Source organism: Anarhichas minor, unplaced genomic scaffold (genome assembly GCF_050575085.1).
Source record: "Anarhichas minor isolate MPS153535 unplaced genomic scaffold, ASM5057508v1 ptg000137l, whole genome shotgun sequence".
Taxonomy (NCBI): Eukaryota; Metazoa; Chordata; class Actinopteri; order Perciformes; family Anarhichadidae; genus Anarhichas; species Anarhichas minor.
Genome location: NW_027466583.1, coordinates 697,501 through 725,000, shown reverse-complemented (window position 1 = coordinate 725,000; position 27,500 = coordinate 697,501). Strand labels below are relative to the sequence as shown.

Below are 27,500 nucleotides of genomic sequence, written 5' to 3'. Positions count from 1 at the left end.
CGGGTAAACAGACAGACGGGTGAACAGACAGACGGGTGAACAGACAGACGGGTAAACAGACAGACGGGAAAACAGACAGACGGGTGAACAGACAGACGGGTGAACAGACAGACGGGTGAACAGACAGACGGGTGAACAGACAGACGGGTGAACAGACAGACGGGTGGACAGACAGACGGGTGAACAGACAGACGGGTGGACAGACAGACGGGTGAACAGACAGACGGGTGGACAGACAGACAGGTAAACAGACAGACAGGTGAACAGACAGACAGGTAAACAGACAGACAGGTGAACAGACAGACGGGTAAACAGACAGACGGGTGAACAGACAGACGGGTGAACAGACAGACTGGTGGACAGACAGACGGGTGAACAGACAGACGGGTGGACAGACAGACGGGTGAACAGACAGACGGGTGGACAGACAGACGGGTAAACAGACAGACGGGTGAACAGACAGACGGGTGAACAGACAGACAGGTGGACAGACAGACGGGTGAACAGACAGACGGGTGGACAGACAGACAGGTAAACAGACAGACGGGTGAACAGACAGACAGGTGGACAGACAGACGGGTGAACAGACAGACGGGTGGACAGACAGACAGGTAAACAGACAGACAGGTAAACAGACAGACGGGTGAACAGACAGACGGGTGAACAGACAGACAGGTGGACAGACAGACGGGTGAACAGACAGACGGGTGGACAGACAGACAGGTAAACAGACAGACAGGTGAACAGACAGACAGGTAAACAGACAGACAGGTGAACAGACAGACAGGTAAAGAGGTGCTGTACCTCCTGTTCCGGGTCCTTCCTCCCCAGTCTAGCAGCGTCGTCTTCACTCAGAGTCTCTGAAGCAGAAAGAAGAGGAGCCAGACGCTCCTCACACATCTTCTGATGCTCGCTCACTGTCCAATCAGAGCACAGTGACATCATCATCATCACGGCACAGCACAGCGACATCATCACGGTCCAATCACAGCACAGCGACATCATCACGGTCCAATCAGAGAGCACACACACAGCGACATCACGACGTACCCTCTGCTGCAGTGATCTTGGCCACGGGGAGAGGTCCTCGTACGTGGACCAGTCCACAGCGGTGAGGCATCTCGTCCTCAGCAGGGTACTCACAGAAGTTATAGTAGTCCACCGAGTGGACGAGACGCAGGTAGAGCAGCAGCCTGTCCAGCACCTACACACACACAGAGACAGAGACAGAGACAGAGAGAGAGAGAGAGAGAGACACACACAGACACACATTAATAAACCATGTGTAACCATGTAACCAACAGTCAAACAGACGGAGGCTCCTCCCACCTTCAGCAGCTTGTCGTCCGTCTCCACGGTAACCTCTGAGGAGGCGGGGTCTTTGGCATCATCGACTCCGCCCCCCGAGGCCCCCATAAGCTCCTCCTCCTCGGCGCTCACCTCCTCGATGAGGTAGTCTGTGATGTTCTTCAGGATGGGGTTGGTCTCCATCTGCAACACACAACGAGTCAGAGCCACAGAAACCTGGGACGGGTGGGACGGGTGGGACGGGTGGGACGGGTACCTGTCCGGCCCACAGCGCCCCCTTCTGGTCCAGACTGTGGACGAGTCGGGCCGACAGACGGATGTCGTTCCTCACCACCGGTCTGTGGTGCGTCAGACCGTTAACGGTACGAACCCGTCGGCACAGATCTCTGTTCACCACCGGAGACAGTTCACAGTCTCTGAGCTGAGGACGAGACGGAGACACAATGTAGTACTGTATACTGCAGGGACATCAAGTACTGTATACTGCAGGGACATCAAGTACTGTATACTGTTTACTGAGTACTTCATGTATTTGTACCCTGATGTTCTGAAGGTTCCAGCACGTCTCCTTTATGTTCACACTGCGGTCAAATGTCACCCAGCACCTCCTGAAGAACCTGACACACACACACAGTGTTTAATCAACAGGAGGAGAGCTAGTAACGTTAGCATGCTAACATCTCATTAACAGTAAACACAAAGGAGTCACTTCTCACCTCCTCTCAGGCTGAGGGTCCGACAGCGCCACCCGCAGGAAACCGGGGTACCTACGACACAACTACACACACACACACGTTGGTACAGATGTGTGTGTGAGCGTGTGTTCTAACGCATGTCTGTGTGAACGTGCGTGTGTGTGTGTTCTAACGTGTGTGTGTGTGTGCTCTCACAGCAGTGATCTCCTCCTTGGACACCTCCGGCGGGATGCTCCGGATGAACAAAGACGTGGTGAGGTGGAGGGGGCGGGGCTTAGCTGGAGCCTCCTTTTCTCTCTCCTTCCCTCGGTCTTTACGACGCTCTGAGACACACACACACACACACACACACACACACACACACACACACACACACACACACACACGCACACACACACACACACACACACACTTGCTTTTAGAGTTGCTAACATTTTGTTTTTATATTATTTATCTGGTAATAATAATAATAATACATTTACCGTCCTCGCCGTCCTCCTCTTCCTCCTTCTCATCTTCCTCCTTCTCTCCGTCAGAGTGGGAGGAGTCAGACTCGGAGGCGCTGCCCTCTCCGCTGTCGACGGACACGCTGCGTTTCCTCTTCCTGTCCTGAGAGGGAAAAGGGGGCGGGGTTTAGAAACAGCACCGTCATCAGTAAATCAAGCATGATGAAGAAAAACAACTCACTTTCTTCGTCGTCGTCGTCTTCTCTTCTTCCTCCTCCTCCTCCTCCTCCTCCTCCTCCTCCTCCTCCTCCTCATCTTTCTTCTCCCCCTCCTCGTCTTCCTCTTCCCCTTCCTCTCCTTCCTCTCCTTCATCCTTCTTCTCTCCATTCTGCTTGGCCTCCTCTTCACCGTCCTGAACAAGAAGAGCTCGTCACAGAGTAGTAGAAGAAGAGCTCGTCACAGAGTAGTAGAAGAAGAGCTCGTCACAGAGAGTAGAAGAAGAGCTCGTCACAGAGAGTAGTAGAAGAGCTCGTCACAGAGAGTAGAAGAAGAGCTCGTCAGAGAGTAGAAGAAGAGCTGGTCAGAGAGTAGAAGAAGAGTTCCTCACAGAGAGTAGAAGAAGAGTTCCTCACAGAGAGTAGAAGAGCTCGTCACAGAGAGTAGAAGAGCTCGTCACAGAGAGTAGAAGAAGAGCTCGTCAGAGAGTAGAAGAAGAGTTCCTCACAGAGAGTAGAAGAAGAGTTCCTCACAGAGAGTAGAAGAGCTCGTCACAGAGAGTAGAAGAAGAGCTCGTCAGAGAGTAGAAGAAGAGTTCCTCACAGAGAGTAGAAGAAGAGTTCCTCACAGAGAGTAGAAGAGCTCGTCACAGAGAGTAGAAGAAGAGCTCGTCAGAGAGTAGAAGAAGAGTTCCTCACAGAGAGTAGAAGAAGAGTTCCTCACAGAGAGTAGAAGAGCTCGTCACAGAGAGTAGAAGAAGAGCTCGTCACAGAGAGTAGAAGAGCTCGTCACAGAGAGTAGAAGAGCTCGTCACAGAGAGTAGAAGAAGAGTTCCTCACAGAGAGTAGAAGAGCTCGTCACAGAGAGTAGAAGAAGAGCTCGTCACAGACCGTAGAAGAGCTCGTCACAGAGAGAAGAGCTCGTCACAGAGAGAAGAGCTCGTCACAGAGTAGAAGAAGAGCTCGTCACAGAGTAGAAGAAGAGCTCGTCACAGAGAGTAGAAGAAGAGCTCGTCACAGAGAGTAGAAGAAGAGTTCATCACAGAGAGTAGAAGAAGAGTTCATCACAGAGAGTAGAAGAAGAGTTCATCACAGAGAGTAGAAGAAGGGTTCAGGATGTTATTGATCTTTCTCACCTTATCAGAGACTTTCGTCTCTCCGGTCGTCTCCTCTTTCCGACTCCCCGTTTTCTCCGAGTCGGTCTGACGGCTCACGTTTCCTCCGGTGAGATCTCCTTGACTCTTCTCTCCTCCACTTCCTGGTGGACCTCCTCCTCCTCCTCCTCCACTACTGCTGCTGCTCGTCTCCCCACCAGCTGCAGCAGTCGGCACCTCCAGGACCTGCAGGTCTAAGTCTGTGCCTCCCTCCATCTTTATCACCGCTGCAGAGAAAGACAGGACAGAGGGTGAGACAGTAGGAGGACTTCATTACCCAGAAAACCCTGCCAAGTGACAGCAGCAAACTAGAATATGAAGTTATTTATAACCCGTCTCACTGCTCAGTTTATAACCCGTCTCACTGCCCAGTTTATAACCCGTCTCACTGCCCAGTTTATAACCCGTCTCACTGCTCAGTTTATAACCCGTCTCACTGCTCAGTTTATAACCCGTCTCACTGCTCAGTTTATAACCCGTCTCACTGCCCAGTTTATAACCCGTCTCACTGCCCAGTTTATAACCCGTCTCACTGCCCAGTTTATAACCCGTCTCACTGCTCAGTTTATAACCCGTCTCACTGCCCAGTTTATAACCCGTCTCACTGCTCAGTATATAACCCGTCTCACTGCTCAGTTTATAACCCGTCTCACTGCTCAGTTTATAACCCGTCTCACTGCTCAGTATATAACCCGTCTCACTGCTCAGTTTATAACCCGTCTCACTGCTCAGTATATAACCCGTCTCACTGCCCGTCTGTCTCTACCTGCGTCCAGCAGCTTGATGATGGGGGGGGCGTGCTCCATGTCCAGCGACAGCTCCTCCAGCCAGCTGTTGTCCATCAGGAAGAGGAAGACGCCCAGACGCGTCTTTAGGGCGGCCAGAGACTCCGCCCTCCTGGCCGTGATGTCATCCGGGTGGTACTTGGACCGGAACCACTCCTGGTCCTTGTGCTGGAGGAAGAAGTCCTGCAGCTGCTGCCTCCTGAAGTCCAGCTTGTACTGATTGTAGCGCTTCACCGACTCCGTCTCGTCCACGCTGTCCTCCATGTTTAACAGGAAGTCCTGCAGGAGACACGAGGAGACGCTGAGGAACCAATCAGAGACGCTTCAGTGTCATCGCTGCTTCCTAAAGGAGGCGTGACTCACCTTAAAGGTCCTCATGGTGGGGGGACCAGGAGGAGGGAGGTCTGGATCCACCATGCCCAACCTGAGACACATTTTATCTTCACGTTACCAACAGTAGTGTCACATTTCATGTACATAAAACATGAGGCCCACTCACACTGTGTCTGGAGGAGTGTCTGCTACAGACCATAATATCCCGTCACCGTTAGGGATGTGGATCGTTAGAGAAGCAGTCTTTTCCAACGGTTTATAACCCGTCTCACAGCTGACAGTGAGCTCACCTGCCCTGCAGCGGGTGACCCCCGTGGTGTGGGTGAAGGTGAGGGAGGTCAGGGTGCCAGCCCTGAGGCCCCGCCCCCGGAAACGGAGCCCCGCCTCCTCCTCCGTACGGCATAGGCATGTCGTAACGGTACGGCTCCCGGTGGTCCTCCCTGGAACGTCATGATCACCAGTTTAGTATAAACACACACACACACACACACAGACACACACTCACACACACACTCACCACTCTCTCCTCATGCGTTTGTGCTGAGGGCTGATGTGTCGAGGGGGAGAAAACCTCTCTCTGCGACCGCGATCGTAGTCCCGCCTCCTCTCTCTGCCGCGGTCCCAGTCCCTGAACACACACACTGTTAAAACACACACACACACAGGTGTGCTATGATGAGTTGTGTGTGTGTGTGTGTACCTGTCAGGCCAGTCGTCTCTCCTCCTCTCCTCTCTCTCTCTTGACCGCTCCATGTCACTCCTCTCTCTCCTGAACTTGTCCCGCCTCCTCCTGTCGAACTCGTCATCACTGTCTCCCATTGGACTAAAGACAAACAGGAAGTACAGTACAGATAGTCCAGTAATAGTACGGTAAAAAGTACAATATGTACCTCTGAGATGTAGTACAGTAAAAAGTACAATATGTACCTCTGAGATGTAGTACAGTAAAAAGTACATGTACCTCTGAGATGTAGTACAGTAAAAAGTACATGTACCTCTGAGATGTAGTACAGTAAAAAGTACAATATGTACCTCTGATGTTTAGTGGAGAACATGTAAATACTAACATAATAAAATACTAATACTACTAATATTAGTAAAGTACTGCTTTGATTTGACATCTTATATGAGGAGTAATATTGATATATAAAAGATACTATTATGTAATGTAGCGACACATATTAATATATTAGCATAGCTGGTAGCTAGCCTGTTAGCTTCTGCTCAGCGCCATTAGCGATGACTCATTATAAACTAACTGAACTAAAGACACAAAGTGAGTGAAACCACAAATAAACAGAAACAAACAGTGAAGTGAGCTAATGCTAAAGCTAACAGTCAGCCTAACACTAGCTAACTAGCTGGCTAGCACAGCGTGCTAACTGTTAGCTGTAACTGTTCGGGGCTAAAAAAACGCGCTTCAGCTCGCGACCTCTTTGATTTCCGGTTGTCAGATAAACGTTACCGAAGAGTTTACCTGAGCGCGTGCGGCTTCAGCTGCCTAAAAAAACGGAGAAACACGCTCGTGAGCTTAAACGTAGCGGCTCGCCTATCCCGCCGCGAGCCAGAGATCACAATGAAACAGCAACACTTCCGGGTTAAGGTTATTTCCGGTCAGGCTTGTCAGTGTAAAGGGAAAGAAACGTCGCCACCTTGAGGTCAGGAGGGAAACAACACGTACAGTTCTACCAGTTAACGTGACTAAGTACGTTCAGTACTGAACTTAATAAGAGGTACCTGTATGTACGTTAAGTACTTTGTCTAAAAATGAAATTAAATGAAATGTGTTTAATGTTGTCAGATTAAATGTGACCAGTCAGCAGCTGGAGACTATATTTACACGTTTTGTACTAAAAAGAGAGAAAATCAAAGTAAGACAGAAATTGATATACTGACGGTGATTATGATGCTGAAGCATCTCAACAATAACCTTAAACATGGTTTCTGATTAAAGAGGATTTATACATTTTATTTGCACTTTTTCCATCATTCGTTTTGGTTCTATTACATTGTATTTGATGTGGCAAAAGCCTAAACGTTCTTTATCACATGTCATTTAATTAATCACGTTAATGAAGTAAGAAGTGTGGTGGCGACCAGTGTTACCTCACAGCAGGAGGTCTGCACCTTCTCCGCGCGTCAGCGTGTCTTCTCTCTGGGGTTCTCTCTGGGTTCGTGAAGTTGTAACCTGAGATTGAGCGGGTTCACCTGGAGCGCTGCACGCACACACGCACACACACACGCACACACCCCCAGAGCCTCACAGACCACGCCCCCGTGTCACGTGATCACGTCACGTGTTCGTACCATATAAGGAGTCAGAGCTCCGTCAGAGAGGAGATGACGTTTATATAACATCATATTAATAATAATAACAATAACAATAAATAACAACAACATTCACAACTTAAATAAAGTTATAAAGTCAGATAAACAAAGACCTCCATCTTGGTTTCTGCACTGAAGCTGAAGTCAAGCAGCCATTTTGTTTCACAACTTATCGCGGCCGTAGCAACAGTAACTAAGGGGGCGGGGCTTACCGGAGGGTCAGTTCAGAGGGAGTGACCGCGAGAACACGGAGACTCCGCGAGACTTGAATGGACAAGTTATTCCAGCGTGAGTCCAGGAGAGCAGTCAGAGAGGAGACCTGCTGGACCCAAGAGACCAGGACCAGGACCAGGACCAGGACCAGGACAAGAACCAGGAGGGGGGGGGGGTGTGAACGTTAACAGGTAATTGATAGTTCTCTGGTTTATTTATTTGCTACTAGATATAAATGTAAACATGTTGAATTCATAACTTTGTGTTTCTGATGGTTAGTTAACTAACTATCTCCAGAGCTGGTCGGGGGTCCAGGAGAGGGTCTGGGGTCCAGGAGAGGGTCTGGGAGGGTTTTGAGGTGGGACAGAGGTCAGGGTGACGGGTCTGTAGTCATGAAGTCCTGTGATCCTTGTTCTTTGTGGACGGGGGTGATGGTGGAGGTGTTGAAGCTGGTAGGTGGTCTCCATGGAGGTGTTGAAGATGTCTGTGAACACTGGAGACAGCTGATCAGCATAATGCTTCAGGTGGGGGGGAGACAGAGTCCTGGCCGGCTGGTTTGCGGGGGTTCTGTCTTTTAAACATCCTGGAGAGAGACATCATTGTGGTGGGGAGGGGGGAGGGGGGGGCAGACGTATGGGCCCCTGCTGAGTTGGGGGGGGGGGGGGGGGCTGGTGGTCATGGGGGAGGGGGGAGTCAGGACTGCTCCATTGTCTTTCAAAGTGACGGTTGAATTTCTTCAGCTGCCTCAGGAAGTACATCCTCTGCTGAGTCTTCTTGGTGATGGAGCTGATGTTCAGCTCCCACTTGAGGTCCTGGGTTATGATGGAGCCCAGGAAGCGGAAGGACTCCACAGCGTCAACGGGGGAGTGACACAGGGTGATGGGGGGAGACACACAGTGATGGGGGCAGGTGGGGCTGCGTTCTTCCTGAAATCCACAACCATCTCCACTGTCTTTAGAGCGTTGAGGTCTAGGTTGTTCAGACCGCACCAGGTCACCAGATGGCCAGTCTCCCACCTGTAGGCGGACTCATCCCCACCAGAGATGAGTCCAATGAGGGTGGTGTCATCCACGAACTTCAGGAGCTTGACGGACTGGTGACTGGAGGTGCAGCTGTTGGTGTACAGGGAGAAGAGCAGAGGGGAAAGAACGCAGCCTTGGGGGGAACCGGTGCTGATGGTCCTGGAGGCTGAGACGTGCTTTCCCAGCTTGACGTGCTGCTTCCTGTCAGACAGGAAGTCTGTGATCCACTTGCAGGTGGAGTCGGGCACCTGCAGCTGAGAGAGCTTGTCATGCAGCAGAGACGGGATGATGGTGTTGAAGGCAGAGCTGAAGTCCACAAACAGGATCCTGGCGTAGGTTCCTGGGGAGTCCAGGTGCTGGAGGATGAAATGAAGGGCCAAGTTGACTGCGTCGTCTACAGACCTGTTGGCTCTGTAGGCGAACTGCAGGGGGTCCAGGAGTGGGTCGGTGAGGGTTTTAAGGTGAGACAGGACTAGGCGTTCAAAGGACTTCATGACCACAGAGGTCAGGGCGACGGGCCTGTAGTCATTGAGTCCCGTGATCCTTGTTTTTTGGGGACGGGGATGATGAGGGAGGCCTTGAAGCAGGCTGGTATGTGACATGTCTCCAGGGAGGTGTTGAAGATGTCTGTGAACACCGGAGACAGCTGATCAGCACAATGCTTCAGGGTGGAGGGGGACACAGAGTCCAGGCCGGCTGCTTTGCGGGGGTTCTGTTTTTTAAAGAGCCTGTTGACGTCACTCTCCAGAATAGAGAGAGTCGTCACTGGGGAGGGGGGTGGGGGGGACACTGGGATCGGTGGTACAGAGGCATGGGCCCCTGCTGGGCTGGGGGAGGGGGGGGCTGGTGTTCTGGGGCTGGTTGATGGAGCTGTGGGGGATGGAGTCAGGACTGTCCCATTGTCCATCAAAGCGACAGTAGAACTCGTTCAGCTCGTCTGTCAGGCGGAGGTCGTTCATGGAGTGGGGGGTCTTAGGCTTGTAGCTGGTGATCTGTCTGAGGCCTCTCCAGACAGAAGCAGAGCCATTTGCTGAGAGCTGGTGATTCAGTTTCTCAGAGTACCGTCGTTTAGCGTCTCTCACCGCCTTACTAAACCTGTACTTTGACTCTTTATACAAGTCATTGTCCCCACTCCTAAAAGCCTGATCTTTCTGCAGCCTTAGCTGTCTGAGTTCTGCTGTAAACCAGGGTTTGTCGTTGTTGTAACTCATCTGGTGCTTGTTGGAACACAGCTGTCCTCACAGAAGCTGATGTATGACGTTACAGCCTCTGTATACTCATCCAGACTGTTGGTAGCAGTCCTGAAGACATCCTAGTCTGTACAGTCCAAGCACGCCCGAAGGTCCTCTAGAGCTTCACTGGTCCACTTCTTGAATTTCCTCACCACAGGTTTGCAGAGCTTTAGTTTCTGCCTGTAAGCAGGAATCAGATGGACCATGACGTGGTCAGAGAGTCCCAGTGCAGCACGAGGGACGGCGTGATAGGCCCCGCTGATTGTTGTGTAACAGTGATCTAGAATGTTCTCCTCTCTGGTTGAGCATTTAATGAACGGTCTGTATTTAGGGAGTTCATGGCTGAGGTTTCCTTTGTTAAAGTCACCAAGGACAATAACTAGAGAGTCCGGGTTGGTCCACTCCACACAGTATCTGGTCGGCGAGCGCGCCGGCCCGTTTCCCTCTCCTACGGCGTTTCACTGCATGAGTTAAGGTGAGACCACCTTTGACTAGAATGTCCAGTAGTTCCACAGAAGTTAGCAGAAAAGTTGGGACTAAGTCCGCTGGAGTTGTTCCCCTGATGTTCATGAGCTCCTCTCTGGTGAAAGAGCTCCGGGTATCACAGCAGAAAACTGAATTAACAACTCTTCAGTACTCTGGGCGTCATGGTGACGGTGTAAACAGGAAGTAGATTGTTTGCTTAGTTAAAATAATACGACAGACTAATAAAGTAGTCTTTAATAATGAAAGGTCGTGCTTGATACTTAAAATCTTCCTCTATGAACTCAAACAGACATTTCCTGGAAAGTTTTATATTTCAGACTTAGTTACAGCACTGCAGGTCTTTATCTCTCACACATCATATTTACATTAATATTAACACTCACACATAATACTTTACTAGATTATGATCCATAAATGAGGTCAACACACGTCTCTCACTCGTTCCCTCGTCTGTTCTCACTCGTAGCTCTGCTGGAGGCTGAAGTCTCTGTCCTACTGGAGAGCATTTACTGCTTTGTTCTTTTACAGTTTATGTGTGGACTTCACAATAGATGTGCAGAACAAAATAAGCATTAATAAGGACAGGAAATCCTCCGTTTTGTGTCCATCGTCCTCAAAGCCACTAACCGTGACTTGAGACGTCTCCGTAGATCTGATCCCTCCGCTGGTCACGCTGGTCACTGATCGCTCCATTAACAGCTGCTTCCTCCGTAACAATGCAGACTTTAACTGAACAACAGCTGCTAGTAAAGACAACAAGGTCAGCAACACCTGTAATCAGTTCTCCATGTTGAATTAACCTGGTAGTCGATAATCAGGGCTGTTGTTGTTTGTGATATCTTCAAGGAAAAGGGTCATGTGATAGCGGCGTGACCAATCAGGGAAGGACACGTCGTGACTGCTAACAACTAATCAAGTAGCGAAAGCGGGTGTCTACGTCATCGTTTATAAACGTATCCGTTTACGTCCGTCCACACTAGGAGGTAACTCCAGAGTTTTTTTACTTATCCGTCAAACTCGTTTTCTGAAACAGAAACCAGGACCAGGAGCACGACAAGACCGGACTGGAGGAGGACCAGCGGAACCCGGACCACAGGAGCAGCAACAGAGGAGCAGCAGCAGGACCGTCCTCTGACAGCAGCGGTGTTCAGGTCAGTGTTCAGGATCTGACGGATACAGATGAACGCTGGTGTACTTTTGATTAAGTGACTAAGTGTGTTCTTATGTCTGTCTGTCTGTTGCTACAGAAATGGGGAGGATCCTCCACAACTTCTGGATTTGCACAGCTTGACAGCGGACGGAGACCTCACATCTGTGACCAATGTGGGAAAGGGTTCCCGTGGAAGAGTCAGCTAACAATCCATCAACGCATTCACACTGGAGAGAGACCGTACAGCTGTGAGCAATGTGGGAAAGCTTTCAATCGTTCAGGCGACCTGAAACTCCATCAACGCAGTCACACTGGAGAGAAACCGTACAGCTGTGAGCAATGTGGGAAAGCTTTCCTGTGTAAGAGTAGGCTAACAATCCATCAACTTATTCACACTGGAGAGAAACCTCACAGCTGTGACCAGTGTGGGAAAGCTTTCAATTGTTCAGGCTACCTGAAAGTCCATCAACGCATTCACACAGGAGAGAAACCTCACATCTGTGACCAATGTGGGAAAGCTTTCACAATATCATCTGAGTTAAAGGTCCACCTGCATATTCACACCGGAGAGAAACCATACCGTTGTAACCAATGTGAGAAATCTTTCACAGCCCCAGCAAACTTGATAAGACACCGTGTTCATGCGGGAATGCGGGGAAGGTTTTGCTTCGCAGAGTAACTTTACTGTCCACCAACATGTTCACACTGGAGAGAAACCGTACTGGTGCGACAAATGTGGGAAAACCTTTTCTCGAATTAGCAACCTTAAAGTCCACCAACGCATCCACACGTCATCGCCAAGCTAGTTCCCCCCATGTCGCGATAGCTGTGTTGTTTTTATGACCTTCTCTCACATTGATATCATGGAAAGAGTCTCCTACAACTCTTCGTAGTTGTCTTTGGTCTCTTTGTAGTTGTGTCTTTGGTCTGTTTGTAGTTGACCCGTGTGTCCCGTAGACCTGTTCATTAATCCATCCTCGCGTCGACAGAAAGTTCAAGAACATTCACATCCGACACCAGAGACCATCTTAAATCAGAGATGGTTAGTTAGTTAGTTACATAGTTAGTTACATTGTTAGTTAGTTAGTTAGTTACGTAGTTAGTTAGTTACATAGTTAGTTAGTTACATAGTTAGTTAGTTACATAGTTAGTTACATAGTTAGTTAGTTAGTTAGTTACATAGTTAGTTACATAGTTAGTTAGTTACATAGTTAGTTACATAGTTCGTTAGTTAGTTAGTTACATAGTTAGTTCGTTAGTTAGTTACATAGTTAGCTACATAGTTAGTTAGTTACATAGTTAGTTAGTTACATAGTTAGTTAGTTAGTTAGTTACATAGTTAGATAGATAGTTAGATAGTTACATAGTTAGTTAGTTACATATTTAGTTAGTTAGTTACATAGTTAGTTAGTTCGTTACATAGTTAGTTACATAGTTAGTTAGATAGTTAGTTAGTTACATAGTTAGTTAGTTACATAGTTAGTTAGTTACATAGTTAGTTAGATAGTTAGTTAGTTACATAGTTAGTTAGTTACATAGTTAGTTACATAGTTAGATAGTTAGTTAGATAGTTAGTTAGTTACATAGTTAGGTTGTTACATAGTTAGTTACATAGATAGTTAGTTACCTAGTTAGTTAGATAGTTATTTAGTTAGTTACATTGTTAGTTAGTTAGTTACATAGTTAGTTACATTGTTAGTTAGTTACATAGTTAGTTAGTTACATAGTTAGTTACATAGTTAGTTAGTTACATAGTAAGTTAGTTAGTTACTTAGTTAGTTACATAGTTAGTCAGATAGATAGTTAGTTAGTTCGTTACATAGTTAGTTCGTTACATAGTTAGTTCGTTACATAGTTAGTTAGTTCGTTACATAGTTAGTTAGTTACATAGTTAGTTAGATAGTTAGTTAGATAGGTAGTTACATAGTTAGTTACATAGTCAGTTAGTTACATAGTTAGTTAGATAGTTATTTAGTTAGTTACATAGTTAGTTAGTTACATAGTTAGTTAGTTACATAGTTAGTTCGATAGTTAGTTAGTTACATAGTTATTTAGTTAGTTAGTTAGTTACATAGTTAGTTAGTTACATAGTTAGTTAGTTAGATAGTTAGTTAGTTAGATAGTTAGATAGTTAGTTAGTTAGTTACATAGTTAGTTACATAGATAGTTAGTTAGATAGTTAGTTACATAGATAGTTAGTTAGTTACCTAGTTAGTTAGATAGTTATTTAGTTACAGTTAGTTACATAGTTAGTTAGTTAGTTAGTTAGCATAATTTGTGTTCCCAGTATTGTTTTCATAAATGTTTTTGTTATTGTTCTCTTTTAGTGAAACATTCTTGTATTTTAGTGTCCTTCTCTTTAAATAATCTTTTGTTGGGTTTATGTTGACTTTGTATTTTCTGTTTTGAATCCATTTGTTCAGACTAAACGTTTCATGACAGTGAGGAGCTGATCGGACTCTTGGTCTCTCGGTGATGATCAATGACCTCAGGAGTTGAAAATGTTACACAATTAATAAACTTCTATAATTCTTCTAAATGTTTAAACGTGTTTTATTTCTGTTTGTGTCGCTGTAAAGCCGATCACATCATGTTCTCATCTTCATTAATATTCATCGTATCAATAACACAAATGCATTCAAACTCCAGTCAGTAAAAGTCTAAATGTACGATAAAAACAGCTGAAAGTCTTTTATGTGCAAAAGATTCAAACTAAAGATTTGATGTCAAGCAGCGCGTTTCTCATTATAATCTCCTCACAGGTCAAAGGTTATGTTACGTAATCCTTCATTCCTTACGATGACTAGATGTCGACCCGTTACTCTCGCGTTGAAGTCTTCTGATTGGCTGGTGGTGTGGAGGGGGCGGGGCCAGACACCTGGAGGAGAAGAGCAACATTGAAGATGAGAGGATTGACTCGTACTTTTCTACTGTGACTGAGCTCACTAACAGAACCATACATGTGACTTATGAGTGTCCCGTCCCCCCCCCCCCCCTGTGGAACTGCACTCTGTAGGACGGTGAAGTCTTCTCTGCAGAGAATAAATACTCTAAAGACAAACTTCTCTCCTCAATGTTTCTCCTTTCAGTATTATTGGACTCACTCGGTACTATTGAAGAGCTTTATTCCACCACAACTCTTAGATTCTCTTTTAGTGTACATGAGCTGATCTGTGATCAGCTTTAGAAGAGGACGGGACATCATGATGTCCTCTGCTCACCTGTCCTCCCCCTCCTCCTCCTCCTCCTCCTCCTCGTCCACAGAAGACGGTGGTCAGTCCGTTGTGGGCGGGGACATGTCGGAGGCTGCGTGTCCTTGACTTCTTCAGCTCTGACAGCAGCTCAGGGCTGGACAGAGACAGACGGGCTGCACACAAACCAAACATGACGTTGGATCTATCAGCAGCGTGTTTTGTTATCAGCAAATATGAAAAACTAAATTATGACAAGAGTCCAGAGAAGTTCAGACTGTGACCTCGGGTGAAGCAGAGTTTTATGGTTTCAGAGCTGCAGCTGAGGAAGCCCTGGGGGGTCTGAGGCTCTCGTCCAATGAGATCTCAGTATAAATCACACTTAGCATCCCACAGGGTCCGGTGTGAATCTCAAACTCATATCAGGCTGCTGACTACCCTGCAGGCCTGATTCTGTGCTGTGATGTCAGTAAACAGCAGACTGTACAGTTCATACGGAGGAAATGGGACACACTGTCCTCTCCACCAGAGGGCAGTATTTACCGTTTACGTTTCATTGTCCATGGGACATCCAGCTCACCTTGTCTGTTGACAGGAGGAGACGAGGAAGAGGAGGAGGAGGAGGAGGAGGAAGGACTGAAAGGGGAGGGCCGAGGAGAGGAGGGGGAGGTAACACTGGATTCACCATCATCGCTGTGAGACAGAAGTCTGTTCTGACTCTCTGAAAACAAAAAGACAAACATGAGACAGATGATAGACAGAGAGTCTCTGGAGGAACATTTAGAGTCTCTGGAGGAACGTTTAGAGTCTCGTTGAGGAACGTTTAGAGTCTCTGGAGGAACATTTAGAGTCTCTGGAGGAACGTTTAGAGTCTGGAGGAACATTTAGAGTCTCTGGAGGAACGTTTAGAGTCTGGAGGAACATTTAGAGTCTCTGGAGGAATGTTTAGAGTCTCTGGAGGAACGTTTAGAGTCTCTGGAGGAACATTTAGAGTCTCTGGAGGAACGTTTAGAGTCTCTGGAGGAACGTTTAGAGTCTCGTTGAGGAACGTTTAGAGTCTGGAGGAACATTTAGAGTCTCTGGAGGAACGTTTAGAGTCTCTGGAGGAACGTTTAGAGTCTCGTTGAGGAACGTTTAGAGTCTCTGGAGGAACGTTTAGAGTCTCTGGAGGAATGTTTAGAGTCTCTGGAGGAACATTTAGAGTCTCTGGAGGAACGTTTAGAGTCTCTTGAGGAACATTTAGAGTCTCTGGAGGAACATTTAGAGTCTCTGGAGGAACGTTTAGAGTCTCGTTGAGGAACATTTAGAGTCTCTGGAGGAACGTTTAGAGTCTCTGGAGGAACATTTAGAGTCTCGTAGAGGAACGTTTAGAGTCTCGTTGAGGAACGTTTAGAGTCTCTGGAGGAACGTTTATAGTCTCTGGAGGAACATTTAGAGTCTCGTTGAGGAGCGTTTAGAGTCTCTGGCGGAACGTTTTGAGTCTCTGGAGGAACGTTTAGAGCAGGTGTCTCAAACTCAAGGCCCGCCACGTTATTTTATGTGGCCCGCGAATCCGCCACCAAAAAACCCCCCAAAAAAAACAAATGTAATAAAAAAAAAAAGTATCAAAAGTTAGACTTGATAATAAAAATATCCCCGTGGTCGAAGTTATGAGATAGAAAGGCCTAACTCAAAATTATGATAGAAAGTCATAATTCTGAGATGGAAAGCAGCTCTTTGGCTGGTTACTGTACACTTGGAATGGAAATGTATTGTGAGTACATTGAAGACTACTTTAAACTGGCTTTAAAACACATGAAATACTTCACGTGGGATTGTGCAAACGCACCCTTGAAAGGATTTTAAGCGCTGAACAAAGTTATTGTAATAACTTGTATTTGATATTTATCTTTGATATTTTCTTTAATAGTTTGATCTTTGATAGAGTAATGTGGGTTTATTAACCCTAAATTAAAAGGATTTAAGTTATAATAACAGAAATGTGCTTAATTATATTTTTACATTTATATAACTGCATGTACAATATTTTTACACTTGAATAAACAATAATCAAATGCAGAGACAGTTATTTACCAATATGTTAGGAGTAGTTACATATACACAGTCTTACATTTACAACCGGCCCTTTGAGGGAAACCATGATGCTGATGTGGCCCAGAGTGAAAATTAGTTTGACACCCCTGGTTTAGAGTCTCGTTGAGGAAAGTTTAGAGTCTCTGGAGGAATGTTTAGAGTCTCTGGAGGAATGTTTTGAGTCTCGTTGAGGAAGTTTTGAGTCACGTTGAGGAAGTTTTGAGTCTCTTTGAGGTAGTTTTGAAACACATTTTGAGTCTCTGGAGGAACGTTTTGAGTCTCGTTGAGGTAGTTTTGAGTCTCTTTGAGGTAGTTTTGAGTCTCTGGAGGAACGTTTTGAGTCTCGTTGAGGTAGTTTTGAGTCTCGTTGAGGTAGTTTTGAGTCTCTTTGAGGTAGTTTTGAGTCTCTGGGGGAACGTTTTGAGTCTCGTTGAGGTAGTTTTGAGTCTCTGGAGGAACGTTTTGAGTCTCATTGAGGTAGTTTTGAGTCTGATTGAGGTCGTTTTGAGTCTCTGAGGAACGTTTTGAGTCCCGTTGAGGTAGTTTTGAGTCTCTTTGAGGAACGTCTAGAGTCTCGTTTAGGTAGTTTAGAGTCTTGTTGAGGTAGTTTTGAGTCTCGTTGAGGAATATTTAGAATCTCTTTGAGGAAGTTTTGAGCCTCGTTGCGGTAGTTTTGAGTCTCGTCGAGGTAGTTTTGAGTCTCGTCAAGGTAGTTTTGAGTCTCGTCGAGGTAGTTTAGAGTCTTGTTGAGGTAGTTTAGTCTATTTGAGGTAGTTTTGAGCCTCGTTGAGGTAGTTTTGAGTCTCGTGGAGGAAGTTTTGAGTCTCGTTGAGGTAGTTTAGAGTCTCGTTGAGGTAGTTTAGAGTCTCGTTGAGGAACATTTTGAGTCTCGTTGAGGAACGTTTTGAGTCTCTTTGAGGTAGTTTAGAGTCTCTTTGAGGTAGTTTTGAGCCTCTTTGAGGTAGTTTAGAGTCTCGTTGAGGTAGTTTTGAGTCAGTTCAGGTACTCGTCTCTCTAAAGACTTGAGACAGGATATGGAGGGTGAGACAGACTTTTCACCTTTTAGAAACTCTGCTTGAAGATCTGGACTTCTCAGAGACAGATGAGGAAGAGGAGGAGGAGACGATGAAGAGAGGAGCTGAATATCTGGTGCAGCCGTCACTGAGGTAGATGTTATTGATGATGATGATGATGATGATGATGATGATGAAGGTGGTGATGAAGACTTCATGATGAATGTTTGCAGTGGGAGGAGCTATAAATTGATTTAAACTGAGATTAAGATCTGCTGCTGTTTTATGGAACACATCAGATATCAGATTATTATTGATCATACATTGACTTGTAATGACATTTTAATGTACAGGTAGTGTACAGAGTAGAGAATAGAGTACCTGAGCAGGTAGTGAACAGAGTACCTGAGCAGGTAGCGAACAGAGTACCTGAACAGGTAGTGAACAGAGTACCTGAACAGGTAGAGAACAGAGTACCTGAGCAGGTAGCGAACAGAGTACCTGAACAACACAACACTTTGTCACTTCATACATTTTTACAAGAAAACTATTGATTAAGTCCGCTTTGAGTACAGATAGTACAAGTACAGTAAATGTACCGAGGTTTAGGTAGTTGAGCAAAATCTAATATCGTGTATCAGAGGAAACGTCTGCTGAGAATCTATAAACTCTGTTCGTACTCACTGATGAAGCTGCAGATCCTCAACTCAGAGAAGCAGCTGACCAACTACTTCCTGTAGGACAAAGTCTGACTCACACACACACACACACACTCTCATACACACACACACACACTCACACACACACACACACTCTCATACACACACACACACACACACACACACACACACGACTCAAAAGTCCACATTAATTATTGACGTGTTTTTAATGACACTGTTGCCATGGTTACCCCCCCATTTCATTCACTTCCTCCTTTAAAATGAGATCAAACTACGAGAACAGTTTCTTCCCGTTGGCAGTCAGGCTCATCAACAGAGCCCGGGACCCCCACTCCCACCGGTCACTCCCCTGCATCCCTTCTATTACACTCCACACTTTCACACTACACTTACATCTCACTGTTTATAGTCCTGGTATCTGTTCGTTTGTGCACTTTATTTTAGATTCCACTTTATTTTATATTTTCTGTACATTTTAATATGTTTCTATTTGCACTGTGTTGATTGTTGTTGATTGTTGTTGATTGTTAAATGGTTGCACCTCCCGCCATGTCAAATTCCCTCGTATGTTCAACATACCACGACAATAACAGTTCTGATTCTGAGAAACATGAAGCGAGCGGTTGAGCCTCTTTAGCTCCTCATCCAGTCAAATATTAATATTAATAACTCACACTATCTCTGACTGTTGAATAAATATTAACATTAAACATTAAATGTATGAAGTGAAACATTAAAGTAAATAAAAGCGATGATCAGAAAACAAATAATAATTTTTTAGGAATCGAACAACTTGAGAAGTTATTTCAGAAAAATTAATGTTTGATATGATACAGAATATATATATTTATATATGTATTTAGTGTTAATGTAGTTTATTAATGAGTCATGTTACAGATTATATATATTTATATATATATGTATTTAGTATTAATGTAGTTTATTAATGAGTCATGTTACAGATTATATATATTTATATATATATGTATTTAGTATTAATGTAGTTTATTAATGAGTCATGTTACAGATTATATATATTTATATATATATGTATTTAGTATTAATGTAGTTTATTAATGAGTCATGTTACAGATTATATATATTTATATATATATGTATTTAGTATTAATGTAGTTTATTAATGAGTCATGTTACAGATTATATATATTTATATATATATGTATTTAGTATTAATGTAGTTTATTAATGAGTCATGTTACAGAATATCTCGTTAGATAAAAACATGACGAGTTCTGAAATGATCACATTTAGCTTTTTCATAAATGTTGACTTTTGGATTTTAAAACATTCTAAATATGATTCTATAAGATATAAATATGATGGAGCCTTCTCTTTAACTAGTTCTAAATGTTTATGAATATCTGGTATGAAAACAGGCTCACTAACCACATATATCTTAATATATATATATATAATATATTATATTAAATATTAATATTATATATTATTATATAATATTAATAGTATTAATATATTATATTCATATTAATATATTTATTTAAGTTCAACACAAACTTTCTGAATTATTTGTTGTAGAAATTAAAACGTCTTGTTTATTTTTCTTTAATAAAACATGAAAATAAAAACACGTTTTCATTATTTACAGAATATTGAGGTTCAACCTGTTTCTGGCTGATGAAGATGAAGAGGGGGTGGACAAAATAAACAGAACGCAGCAGCTCATATTAGCTTTAAACTCATGCTAGCGTGTTGGCGTGTTAGCTCGCTAACGCTCCTGTTCCTCTCAACACATTGAATATATCGTTAGTGTAATGAAAAGGTTCATAAACAAGCTAGCAGTTTCCCTGTTTCCAGCCTCTATGCTAAGCTAGGCTAACCAGCTGTAGCGTCATATGTGTGTGTGTGTTCGTCAGTTCACAGGAAGCGCCATCCCATCATCATCGTCGCCATGGTGACCAGGCAGCAGTTAGAGCGTCCACTTCAAACACCTGCAGACACACAGAGGACGAAGAGTTAGTCTACGTACTGAGTACACCAAAGTACAAGTACCTCAAGTCAATATAACACCTTTATGTAAACACATGTTCATGTACATATAACATGCACATGTAAACGACGTGACTCTTGTGGCTGTCTGCAGGTGGAGACCTCAGGGTTCACTGTAAATGCATGATGTTGTTGATGGTCCTCACATTGGCAGAAAGACAAAAGTGTGTGTGTGTGTGTGTGTGTGTACCTGGTCTCTCTGTGCGTACACAGACACCTGCTGCTGCAGTAGCGCCCCCCACAGGTGGTGCAGGTGTAGTGAGACGGGAAACCACAGACGCAGCAGAAGTGACGGGGGGGCAGAGAGGAGGGAGGGGCCGCAGCAGACAGGTAGTTAGGCTCCGCCCTCTCCGACAGGTTCTACCAATCAGAGAGCAGAGCAGCAGTCAGCTGACAGCACACACACACACACACACACACACACACACACACACACACACACACACACCTCCTCCTCCAGCAGAGTGGTGAAGTTCTTCCTGAAACGCTGCTTAAAGTGGTCGCCCCTCGTCTTCCTCTTCTTCTTCTCTGGACGCACAGAGACACGAGGAGGAGAAGAAGAAGCAAATGAAGAAGAGAAACAGATGTTAATCATGAGAACATCTGTCCTGTGGTGTCCTCCGTGGCTTCGTCTCTCAGTGTTTAATAACCTGGTTCTTCTGTCTCACTGAAGGCAGGGAGACGGGCAGTAGGACCTGGGGGAGGCAGGGAGGACAGGGGGTCGTCCTGGAAACACAACAACAACATGAGAAACTTCCTCTAAAGCTTCATAAAAAACACTGATTTCATCCACGACGCCACACGACATCATCAGGATGACATCATCAGGATGATGTCATCCTGATGATGTCATCAGCTGGTCACAGATCAGACCTGGAAGTTGTCTTTCTCCAGAGCGTCCAGCTGACGGGTCAGTCTCCTCTGTCTGGTGGCTTCATCTAGAACTCTACGCTGACCGGCCTCCACACGAGCTGAGAGACAGACAGACAGGAGGGAGAGAGACAGACAGGAGGGAGAGAGACAGACAGACAGGAGAGAGACACAGACAGACAGGAGGGAGAGAGACAGACAGGAGGAGAGAGACATAGATATATGTTTATATGTAGAGAAGAGTTGTGCGGACCGCAAGGACTCAAACACAAATAACTCCTCACGGTAATCAACCAGAGGCCCGCGGGCCTGAGAATGATCTGGTTCCGGTTTAGAGGATTAAAACCGGGACCGGGGTCTCTGTTGAGGATATCGCGGAACTCTTCACGAGTCCGTTAAACTCACCGGAAATAAACAGAAAGTAGCTTCGATAGCTCCGAAGAACGTTTCGTGAGTCCGAGCTGACAGGACCGGAAAGACAAAAGGAGCGCGCAGACAAGAACACGTGCACGCGCATTTACACATTTTATACTTTGAGACTTTAGAGTCTCACCGGCGCGGCCACGCGTTAATGTAAAGGTTTAAATTAAGCTTAAACTCACCGGAACCTTTCTTCTCCAGCACCATGGCGGCTCTGTTGGCTCTCACTTCCGGTCTACGGAAGCCGGGGAGGCTCCAAATCAAGCGAAGCGCGAAGTCCTCCAACAACGTTTATAATCAGGAATACTTACGGGTTTAAATGTTTATTATTATTATATCGTCTTTATGGTTTCACCTCTCAGCTGTTTTTATCAATAAACACGAGCGTTGATGAATATGAACTAACATCAGTTTAAAACAATAATAATGATTATAATAATAATCACATGAGAACAATGAGAGAAGTTTGTATTTTAATACTTTTATTTGTGAAGACTCATTCTGAGGTTTTATTCTACGTCGTTGATAAATAATCAATAAACATGAAAATAATTATTAAAACGTGTTTTTTTATGACACATGAACTCAATAATTATTCTCCCGTCGACTCATAACTTCAACACAAAAACATCTCCACAAAAACAACAAACAGTTAAATGATTCATTAAAATCTCAACACTTTATTCGCTCAGTCAAATAATTTAACACAAAGCCAGAGAGAGAAAACAAAGACACGAAACAGTGAAGATAAAAGAACAATAAAAGGCCTTTAGTGTTTCCCCAGTAACAGTTACACATATCTCTAATTTAAACTTTTACTCACAATTATCATAGAATATGTATTTAGCACAGATTGTTCTCCAGATGATCAGAGTGAGTGTGACGCTCCATCCCAGTGATCTGATTGGTCTAGTTAACGATGACATCATCCTGTAGGATCAGTGCTGACGGAACGACGTTGTGTTCTTTTACAGTTCTACAGTAACAGCTGACGGAGTGTGTTCTCATCAGATAAGGCAGCGCGGTGACTCTTATTCTGAAAGGTCCTACGATGCGTTCAGGGTCCTCTATGGAAGCCGTTACACCTGAAGGAGGCGTTTAAGTGATACACGTGACCACAGATAACAAGTCAGGGAGACGATGCATTCAGGGTCACCACGAGTATCCCTCCGTCCTGTCTGTCTCTATCGCTGATGATGAGGTCGACTGATGCACGCGCACACACACACACACACTCTCTCTCTCACACACACACACACCCCCCGTTAGGGGTCTACAAAGGACACCATGATGTATCTGGTCCCTGTGGTGGTGGGCAGACCCTCGTGGTAGTGCGTCAGGCGGCCCGGGTGCATGAAGGACCAGCCCTTCCTGGGAGACTCCACCAGACAGTCGTAGCGCAGGAACCTGCAGCCTCCACCCTGACACACAGTCACACCGTCACGTTTCAGTTTGAGTTGTAACTTCCTGCTGAACCAGCGGCTTTCTGTGTGTGTGTGTGTGTGTGTGTGTGTGTGTGTGTGTGTGTGTGTACCTCGTAGTCGACGCCCTTACTGTTCAGGGCGATGTTGATGGTGAAGGTGGAGGAGTCGTGATGCGGCCGCAGAGACGGCTGCTCGTCAGGACGGTAACGCACCACAAAGTTCATGATGGCCTGAGCCTGTACACACAGAAGAGAGGACTTCAGATAAAGACTGTACCTCAGGGTAGTATCTGACCTGTACCTCAATGTAGTACCTGACCTGTACCTCCATGTAGTACCTGACCTGTACCTCCATGTAGTACCTGACCTGTACCTCAATGTAGTATCTGACCTGTACCTCAATGTAGTATCTGACCTGTACCTCAGTGTAGTACCTGACCTGTACCTCAGTGTAGTACCTGACCTGTACCTCAATGTAGTACCTGACCTGTACCTCAATGTAGTACCTGACCTGTACCTCAATGTAGTACCTGACCTGTACCTCCATGTAGTACCTGACCTGTACCTCCATGTAGTACCTGACCTGTACCTCAATGTAGTATCTGACCTGTACCTCAACGTAGTACCTGACCTGTACCTCAGGGTAGTACCTGACCTGTACCTCCATGTAGTACCTGACCTGTACCTCAGGGTAGTATCTGACCTGTACCTCAGGGTAGTACTGTACCTTAGGGTAATAGCCAGGATAGAGTTTTTCAGTGACGGGGGCGATGTACTCTTTGAGGAATTTCAGCCACTCCTTCTCAAATTCGATCTGGTTCATGTGGATATCCACAGTTGGGACATTTTCATAACCACCGGCCAGACGCTCGTCCTAAACACACAGAAAAGACAAATCTTCAAATCTAAATCACTTTCCCCGTCCGTTCAATACACAGTCAGTCAGACAGGTTACCTTGTGTTTTCCTCCAGACCACTCGCCATTGTGCTCCATGGTCTCCACCAGATGATCACACATCTTCTCTGAGAAGGCTGGAAACCAGTAAACATCTGGACAGGGCTGAGAGAGAGACGTGGAGTTGAGATCATTAATGAACTACAAGATGGTTCAAATGATTGGGAAAACTTTCATTTTCCGGTTGTATTGATTTGAACTCAGGTCAAATTATACATCAAGCTGTTGGTTGGAATGTTGTTTATCTTTTGTTACCTGCTCCACAAAGTTCTTCTCATCCTCAAAGATCTTGGAGTAGTTTTCACTGATGTACTTCTCCTTCCAGTCCTGCAAATACTCACACATTCAGCATGTGCTGTCATGCAGCTTGTATTCATGTATGGTGTTTATTCAAATGTTTTCTGACCACAGGGTTGTCGAAGATCTGCCACATGTCCGGGTGAAGCCTGGACGTGTTGAAGTTGGCCGACGCCACCAGACGACCAAACTCGTCGCGGTTGGACACGAACATGAAGACTCCCTGTGGACACAGAGATGAGCTACAACAAGGCTCTGCGATCGCTTGGTAGTTGTGAGGTGAGCAGGTGTTCGGCAGGCGTTACCTGGTCTCTGATGCTCCTGCAGAACACCATGTCGGGGTCCATCCCCTCCTCCACGTACAGGCTCACCTGGGACAGCTTGGACCGCAACACGCTGCCTTTGATCAGGTAGGCCTGAGTGACGTACGGCACGTTCCACAGACCCCTACACACACAACCACGGGTTAACAGGATTCACCTCACCTGTGCTGAGAGAAGACTGCTCCACTAAACTAGTGTGTGTGTGTGTGTGCTCACATCCTCTTGGCCTGGACGATCTCGATGTAGTCTTCAGATCTGGAGTAGAACCCTTCAGGACTCAGAGCGCCCCAGAAGTTACTCCACAGCTTCCCGTGTCTGGACAACATGGGAGCGATAACTGACCTGAGACAGAAACAGAGAATTTCCTAAAGTTATGCCCAAATATTGAAACGTGTACACAGAGCGTCTGTTCTGGTGTGTTGTTGTTGTTTACATTGTGGTGCTGGACATCTGGAGCTGATGTTACAGTGATCGGAACAGACAACATCCTGCAGGAACATTAGTGAGGGACTTGAGCTTTAGGATAAGTTTTCATTCATTTAAACTGTACTATTAACTATTAGGTAGCATATAGCTCATGGTGTGTAGGGTATATAGAAGGGTCCTAGTATGGACTTGTTGGGGTGTAGGGTATATAGAAGGGTAATAGTGTGGACGTGTTGGTGTGTAGGGTAATAGTATGGACTTATTGGTGTGTAGGGTATATAGAAGGGTACTAGTATGGACTTGTTGGGGTGTAGGGTATATAGTGTAGGGTATATAGAAGGGTGCTAGTGTTGACTTGTTGGGGTGTAGGGTATATAGAAGGGTGCTAGTGTTGACTTGTTGGGGTGTAGGGTATATAGAAGGGTGCTAGTGTGGACTTGTTGGGGTGTAGGGTATATAGAAGGGTAATACTGTGGACTTATTGGTGTGTAGGGTATATTGAAGGGTGCTAGTGTGGACTTGTTGGGGTGTAGGGTATATAGAAGGGTGCTAGTGTTGACTTGTTGGGGTGTAGGGTATATAGAAGGGTGCTAGTGTGGACTTATTGGTGTGTAGGGTATATTGAAGGGTGCTAGTGTGGACTTGTTGGGGTGTAGGGTATATAGAAGGGTGCTAGTGTGGACTTGTTGGGGTGTAGTGTATATAGAAGGGTGCTAGTGTCGACTTGTTGGGGTGTAAGGTAGTAGAATGGACTCTTCAGGGTATACAGGAGATTACATACTTGTTTTCTTCGATTAGTATCCTCAGTGTGTCAGGGTTCGTCAGGGCCACCTCAGAGTCGATGCTGAAGTAGTAATCACACTCTGGATCCTTCTTACACGCCTCGCTAATCACAAATACACAAAATTCATGAAAAATGAGTTTAATACTTCGTCAATCGAATCATCATTTCAGCACTGGTTTAATAAAAAGGATCTCTGATGTTCTATGAAGATAAACCGTGTTGTGTTCAGGTTCTAAAACATCTCTGATGTTCTATGAAGATAAACCGTGTTGTGTTCAGGTTCTGAAACATCTCTGATGTTCTATGAAGATAAACCGTGTTGTGTTCAGGTTCTAAAACATCTCCACTCACACAGCCATGGCTCTGGCCTTGTTCTCCTGCAGGTTCTCCTCCGGTCCCACCAGCAGGGCATCGGGGAACAGATCTCTGTGGCGCTCCCAGAACTTCTGGATGTGGCGCTCATGGTACACGACCTGGATCACAGGTGGATTCAAACAGATCATAGCGGAACCGAAACAAACACACAAACGGGTCAGAACATACATTCGGGTTCTGCGAGCGGCGTACGTTGTTGTGGACGAAGAGGCGGATCCTCGCCGTCGGGTAGTTGAGCGTCGTCAGCCGGTCCAAGAACTCCTCCATGAAGGGTGTGGTGTGCTCGATGAACACGGCGATGTACACCAGCGGCATGTTTTCGTCCTGAACACACACACACACACACACACACACACACACACACACACACACACACACACGTTAACCACCGCTACAGGAAGTGAAACGTCATCACCATCAGAAGGGGGAGGAGCCTACGGGAGCGTCGTTGAATAACAGCAGGTCGTCGTCACAGATCCCACATCCGTTCTCAAAGGTCCAGGCTGAGGGAACGTAGTTACCCAGGTAGTTCAGCTGCAGCTGCAGAGACACAGAGACGAGGTCATGTGACCCTGTGCTGGAACACTCATGATGTCATGAGGTGGGAGGCTGTGATTGGTCGGTTACCTTGGTGGGGCCGTTCCCGTGGATGATGACAGGAAGTGTGTCATAGGCCACGTTCCTGGCTCTCACCTTTGCCCTCTCAAACTTCAGGACGACTTCCTCTGATGGACAGAAACACACACACGTCACACACAGCAATGTACGCACTGTGTGTGTGTGTGTGTTAATGTGGGTGTGTGTTCGTCTTAATGTGTGTGTGTGTTACTGTGTTAATGTGTGTGTGTTACTGTGTGTGTGTCTGTCTCACCAACAGCTCCGTTCAGATTTTGGAAGATTCTGGAGCGATGGTCGAGAGTGATGTTGAACTTGGCCTGAAGAGAAGAAGAGACGACATCATCATCATCATCCTCCTCCTCCTCCCTCCCTCCTCCCTCCTTCCTCCTCCTCCTCCTCCTCCTCCTCCTCCCTCCTCCCTCTCACCCTCTGTTTCTTGTCCAGGTATATCTTGGTGTAGAACAGCTGGTCGTCATCGTTGTCTTTATATTTCCATTGTTGAACCATTGAGCTGAGATCTGAAGCGAAGCCGATGAACCCTGAACACACACACACACACGTTAACTTTGAGGTTCCTAAGGTTCCTACTGAAGATAAAGAGAACCCGTCTTACCTCCTGAGTTGAGGAAGCGTTTCCCAGAATGCACCTCTGGGTAT

The 27,500-nt window shown here is 45.7% G+C and overlaps 4 protein-coding genes across 6 annotated transcripts in view; 1 reads left to right on the top strand and 3 right to left on the bottom strand.

Moving 5' to 3' along the window:
* LOC142943453 (serrate RNA effector molecule homolog) overlaps positions 1–6,549 on the bottom strand; it is a 7,901-nt gene extending 1,352 nt beyond the window's left edge. Inside the window, exons 1-16 of one of the 2 annotated variants that reach the window (XM_076084980.1) lie at positions 6,414–6,549; positions 5,637–5,759; positions 5,454–5,564; positions 5,227–5,376; positions 4,967–5,027; positions 4,585–4,882; positions 3,801–4,045; positions 2,691–2,861; positions 2,486–2,612; positions 2,199–2,326; positions 2,025–2,086; positions 1,847–1,925; positions 1,565–1,729; positions 1,330–1,491; positions 1,051–1,204; positions 805–917 (exon numbers count right to left, since the gene is read on the bottom strand). In XM_076084980.1, coding sequence (XP_075941095.1) covers positions 805–917; positions 1,051–1,204; positions 1,330–1,491; positions 1,565–1,729; positions 1,847–1,925; positions 2,025–2,086; positions 2,199–2,326; positions 2,486–2,612; positions 2,691–2,861; positions 3,801–4,045; positions 4,585–4,882; positions 4,967–5,027; positions 5,227–5,376; positions 5,454–5,564; positions 5,637–5,755 — 2,145 coding nt within the window. In that variant the 5' untranslated portion in view covers positions 5,756–5,759; positions 6,414–6,549. Of the gene's footprint in view, positions 1–804; positions 918–1,050; positions 1,205–1,329; positions 1,492–1,564; positions 1,730–1,846; positions 1,926–2,024; positions 2,087–2,198; positions 2,327–2,485; positions 2,613–2,690; positions 2,862–3,800; positions 4,046–4,584; positions 4,883–4,966; positions 5,028–5,226; positions 5,377–5,453; positions 5,760–6,413 lie in introns of both variants that reach the window. The other variant, XM_076084979.1, reaches the window with a different exon arrangement.
* The window catches only part of LOC142943477 (uncharacterized), a 226,207-nt gene extending 214,034 nt beyond the window's left edge, over positions 1–12,173 (top strand). The window contains exons 3-4 of the mRNA XM_076085010.1: positions 11,512–11,955; positions 12,014–12,173. Of these exons, the coding sequence (XP_075941125.1) occupies positions 11,512–11,955; positions 12,014–12,173 (604 nt within the window). The remainder of the gene's footprint in view (positions 1–11,511; positions 11,956–12,013) is intronic.
* Positions 12,174–19,892: 7,719 nt separating this feature from the next.
* znhit1 (zinc finger, HIT-type containing 1) lies at positions 19,893–21,870 on the bottom strand. Of its 2 annotated transcripts, none has more exons than XM_076085017.1 (6): positions 21,825–21,870; positions 21,226–21,323; positions 21,003–21,078; positions 20,801–20,880; positions 20,543–20,712; positions 19,893–20,294 (listed from the first exon to the last, which is right to left on the bottom strand). In XM_076085017.1, exons 1-6 carry the CDS (start codon positions 21,847–21,849, stop codon positions 20,273–20,275), a joined length of 471 nt encoding a protein of 156 aa, XP_075941132.1. In that variant the 5' UTR covers positions 21,850–21,870; the 3' UTR covers positions 19,893–20,272. The 2 variants fall into 2 exon arrangements, with proteins under 2 accessions (XP_075941132.1, XP_075941131.1); XM_076085016.1 differs by lacking the exon at positions 21,825–21,870 and adding an exon at positions 21,628–21,806.
* A 432-nt stretch (positions 21,871–22,302) lies between these two features.
* Positions 22,303–27,500, bottom strand: part of plod3 (procollagen-lysine, 2-oxoglutarate 5-dioxygenase 3) — a 6,908-nt gene continuing 1,710 nt past the window's right edge. Inside the window, exons 4-19 of the mRNA XM_076085058.1 lie at positions 27,457–27,500; positions 27,270–27,382; positions 27,097–27,160; positions 26,853–26,950; positions 26,664–26,765; positions 26,418–26,549; positions 26,202–26,323; positions 25,848–25,952; positions 24,857–24,982; positions 24,623–24,764; positions 24,427–24,540; positions 24,276–24,347; positions 24,021–24,125; positions 23,793–23,939; positions 23,177–23,302; positions 22,303–23,063 (exon numbers count right to left, since the gene is read on the bottom strand). The exon at positions 27,457–27,500 is cut by the window's right edge and continues 120 nt beyond it. Of these exons, the coding sequence (XP_075941173.1) occupies positions 22,908–23,063; positions 23,177–23,302; positions 23,793–23,939; positions 24,021–24,125; positions 24,276–24,347; positions 24,427–24,540; positions 24,623–24,764; positions 24,857–24,982; positions 25,848–25,952; positions 26,202–26,323; positions 26,418–26,549; positions 26,664–26,765; positions 26,853–26,950; positions 27,097–27,160; positions 27,270–27,382; positions 27,457–27,500 (1,768 nt within the window). The 3' untranslated portion in view covers positions 22,303–22,907. The remainder of the gene's footprint in view (positions 23,064–23,176; positions 23,303–23,792; positions 23,940–24,020; positions 24,126–24,275; positions 24,348–24,426; positions 24,541–24,622; positions 24,765–24,856; positions 24,983–25,847; positions 25,953–26,201; positions 26,324–26,417; positions 26,550–26,663; positions 26,766–26,852; positions 26,951–27,096; positions 27,161–27,269; positions 27,383–27,456) is intronic.

Bases quoted from the DNA above. Each gene is read 5' to 3' on its own strand.
- znhit1 (XM_076085016.1), bottom strand. From the start codon at position 21,739: ATGCGCGTGCACGTGTTCTTGTCTGCGCGCTCCTTTTGTCTTTCCGGT. The intron at 21,324-21,627 runs GTGAGTTTAACG...TCTGTCTCTCAG, and splicing joins CTACTTTCTGTTTATTTCCG to CTCGTGTGGAGGCCGGTCAG. The intron at 20,881-21,002 runs GTTATTAAACAC...CTGTGCGTCCAG, and splicing joins CAGTGAGACAGAAGAACCAG to AGAAGAAGAAGAGGAAGACG.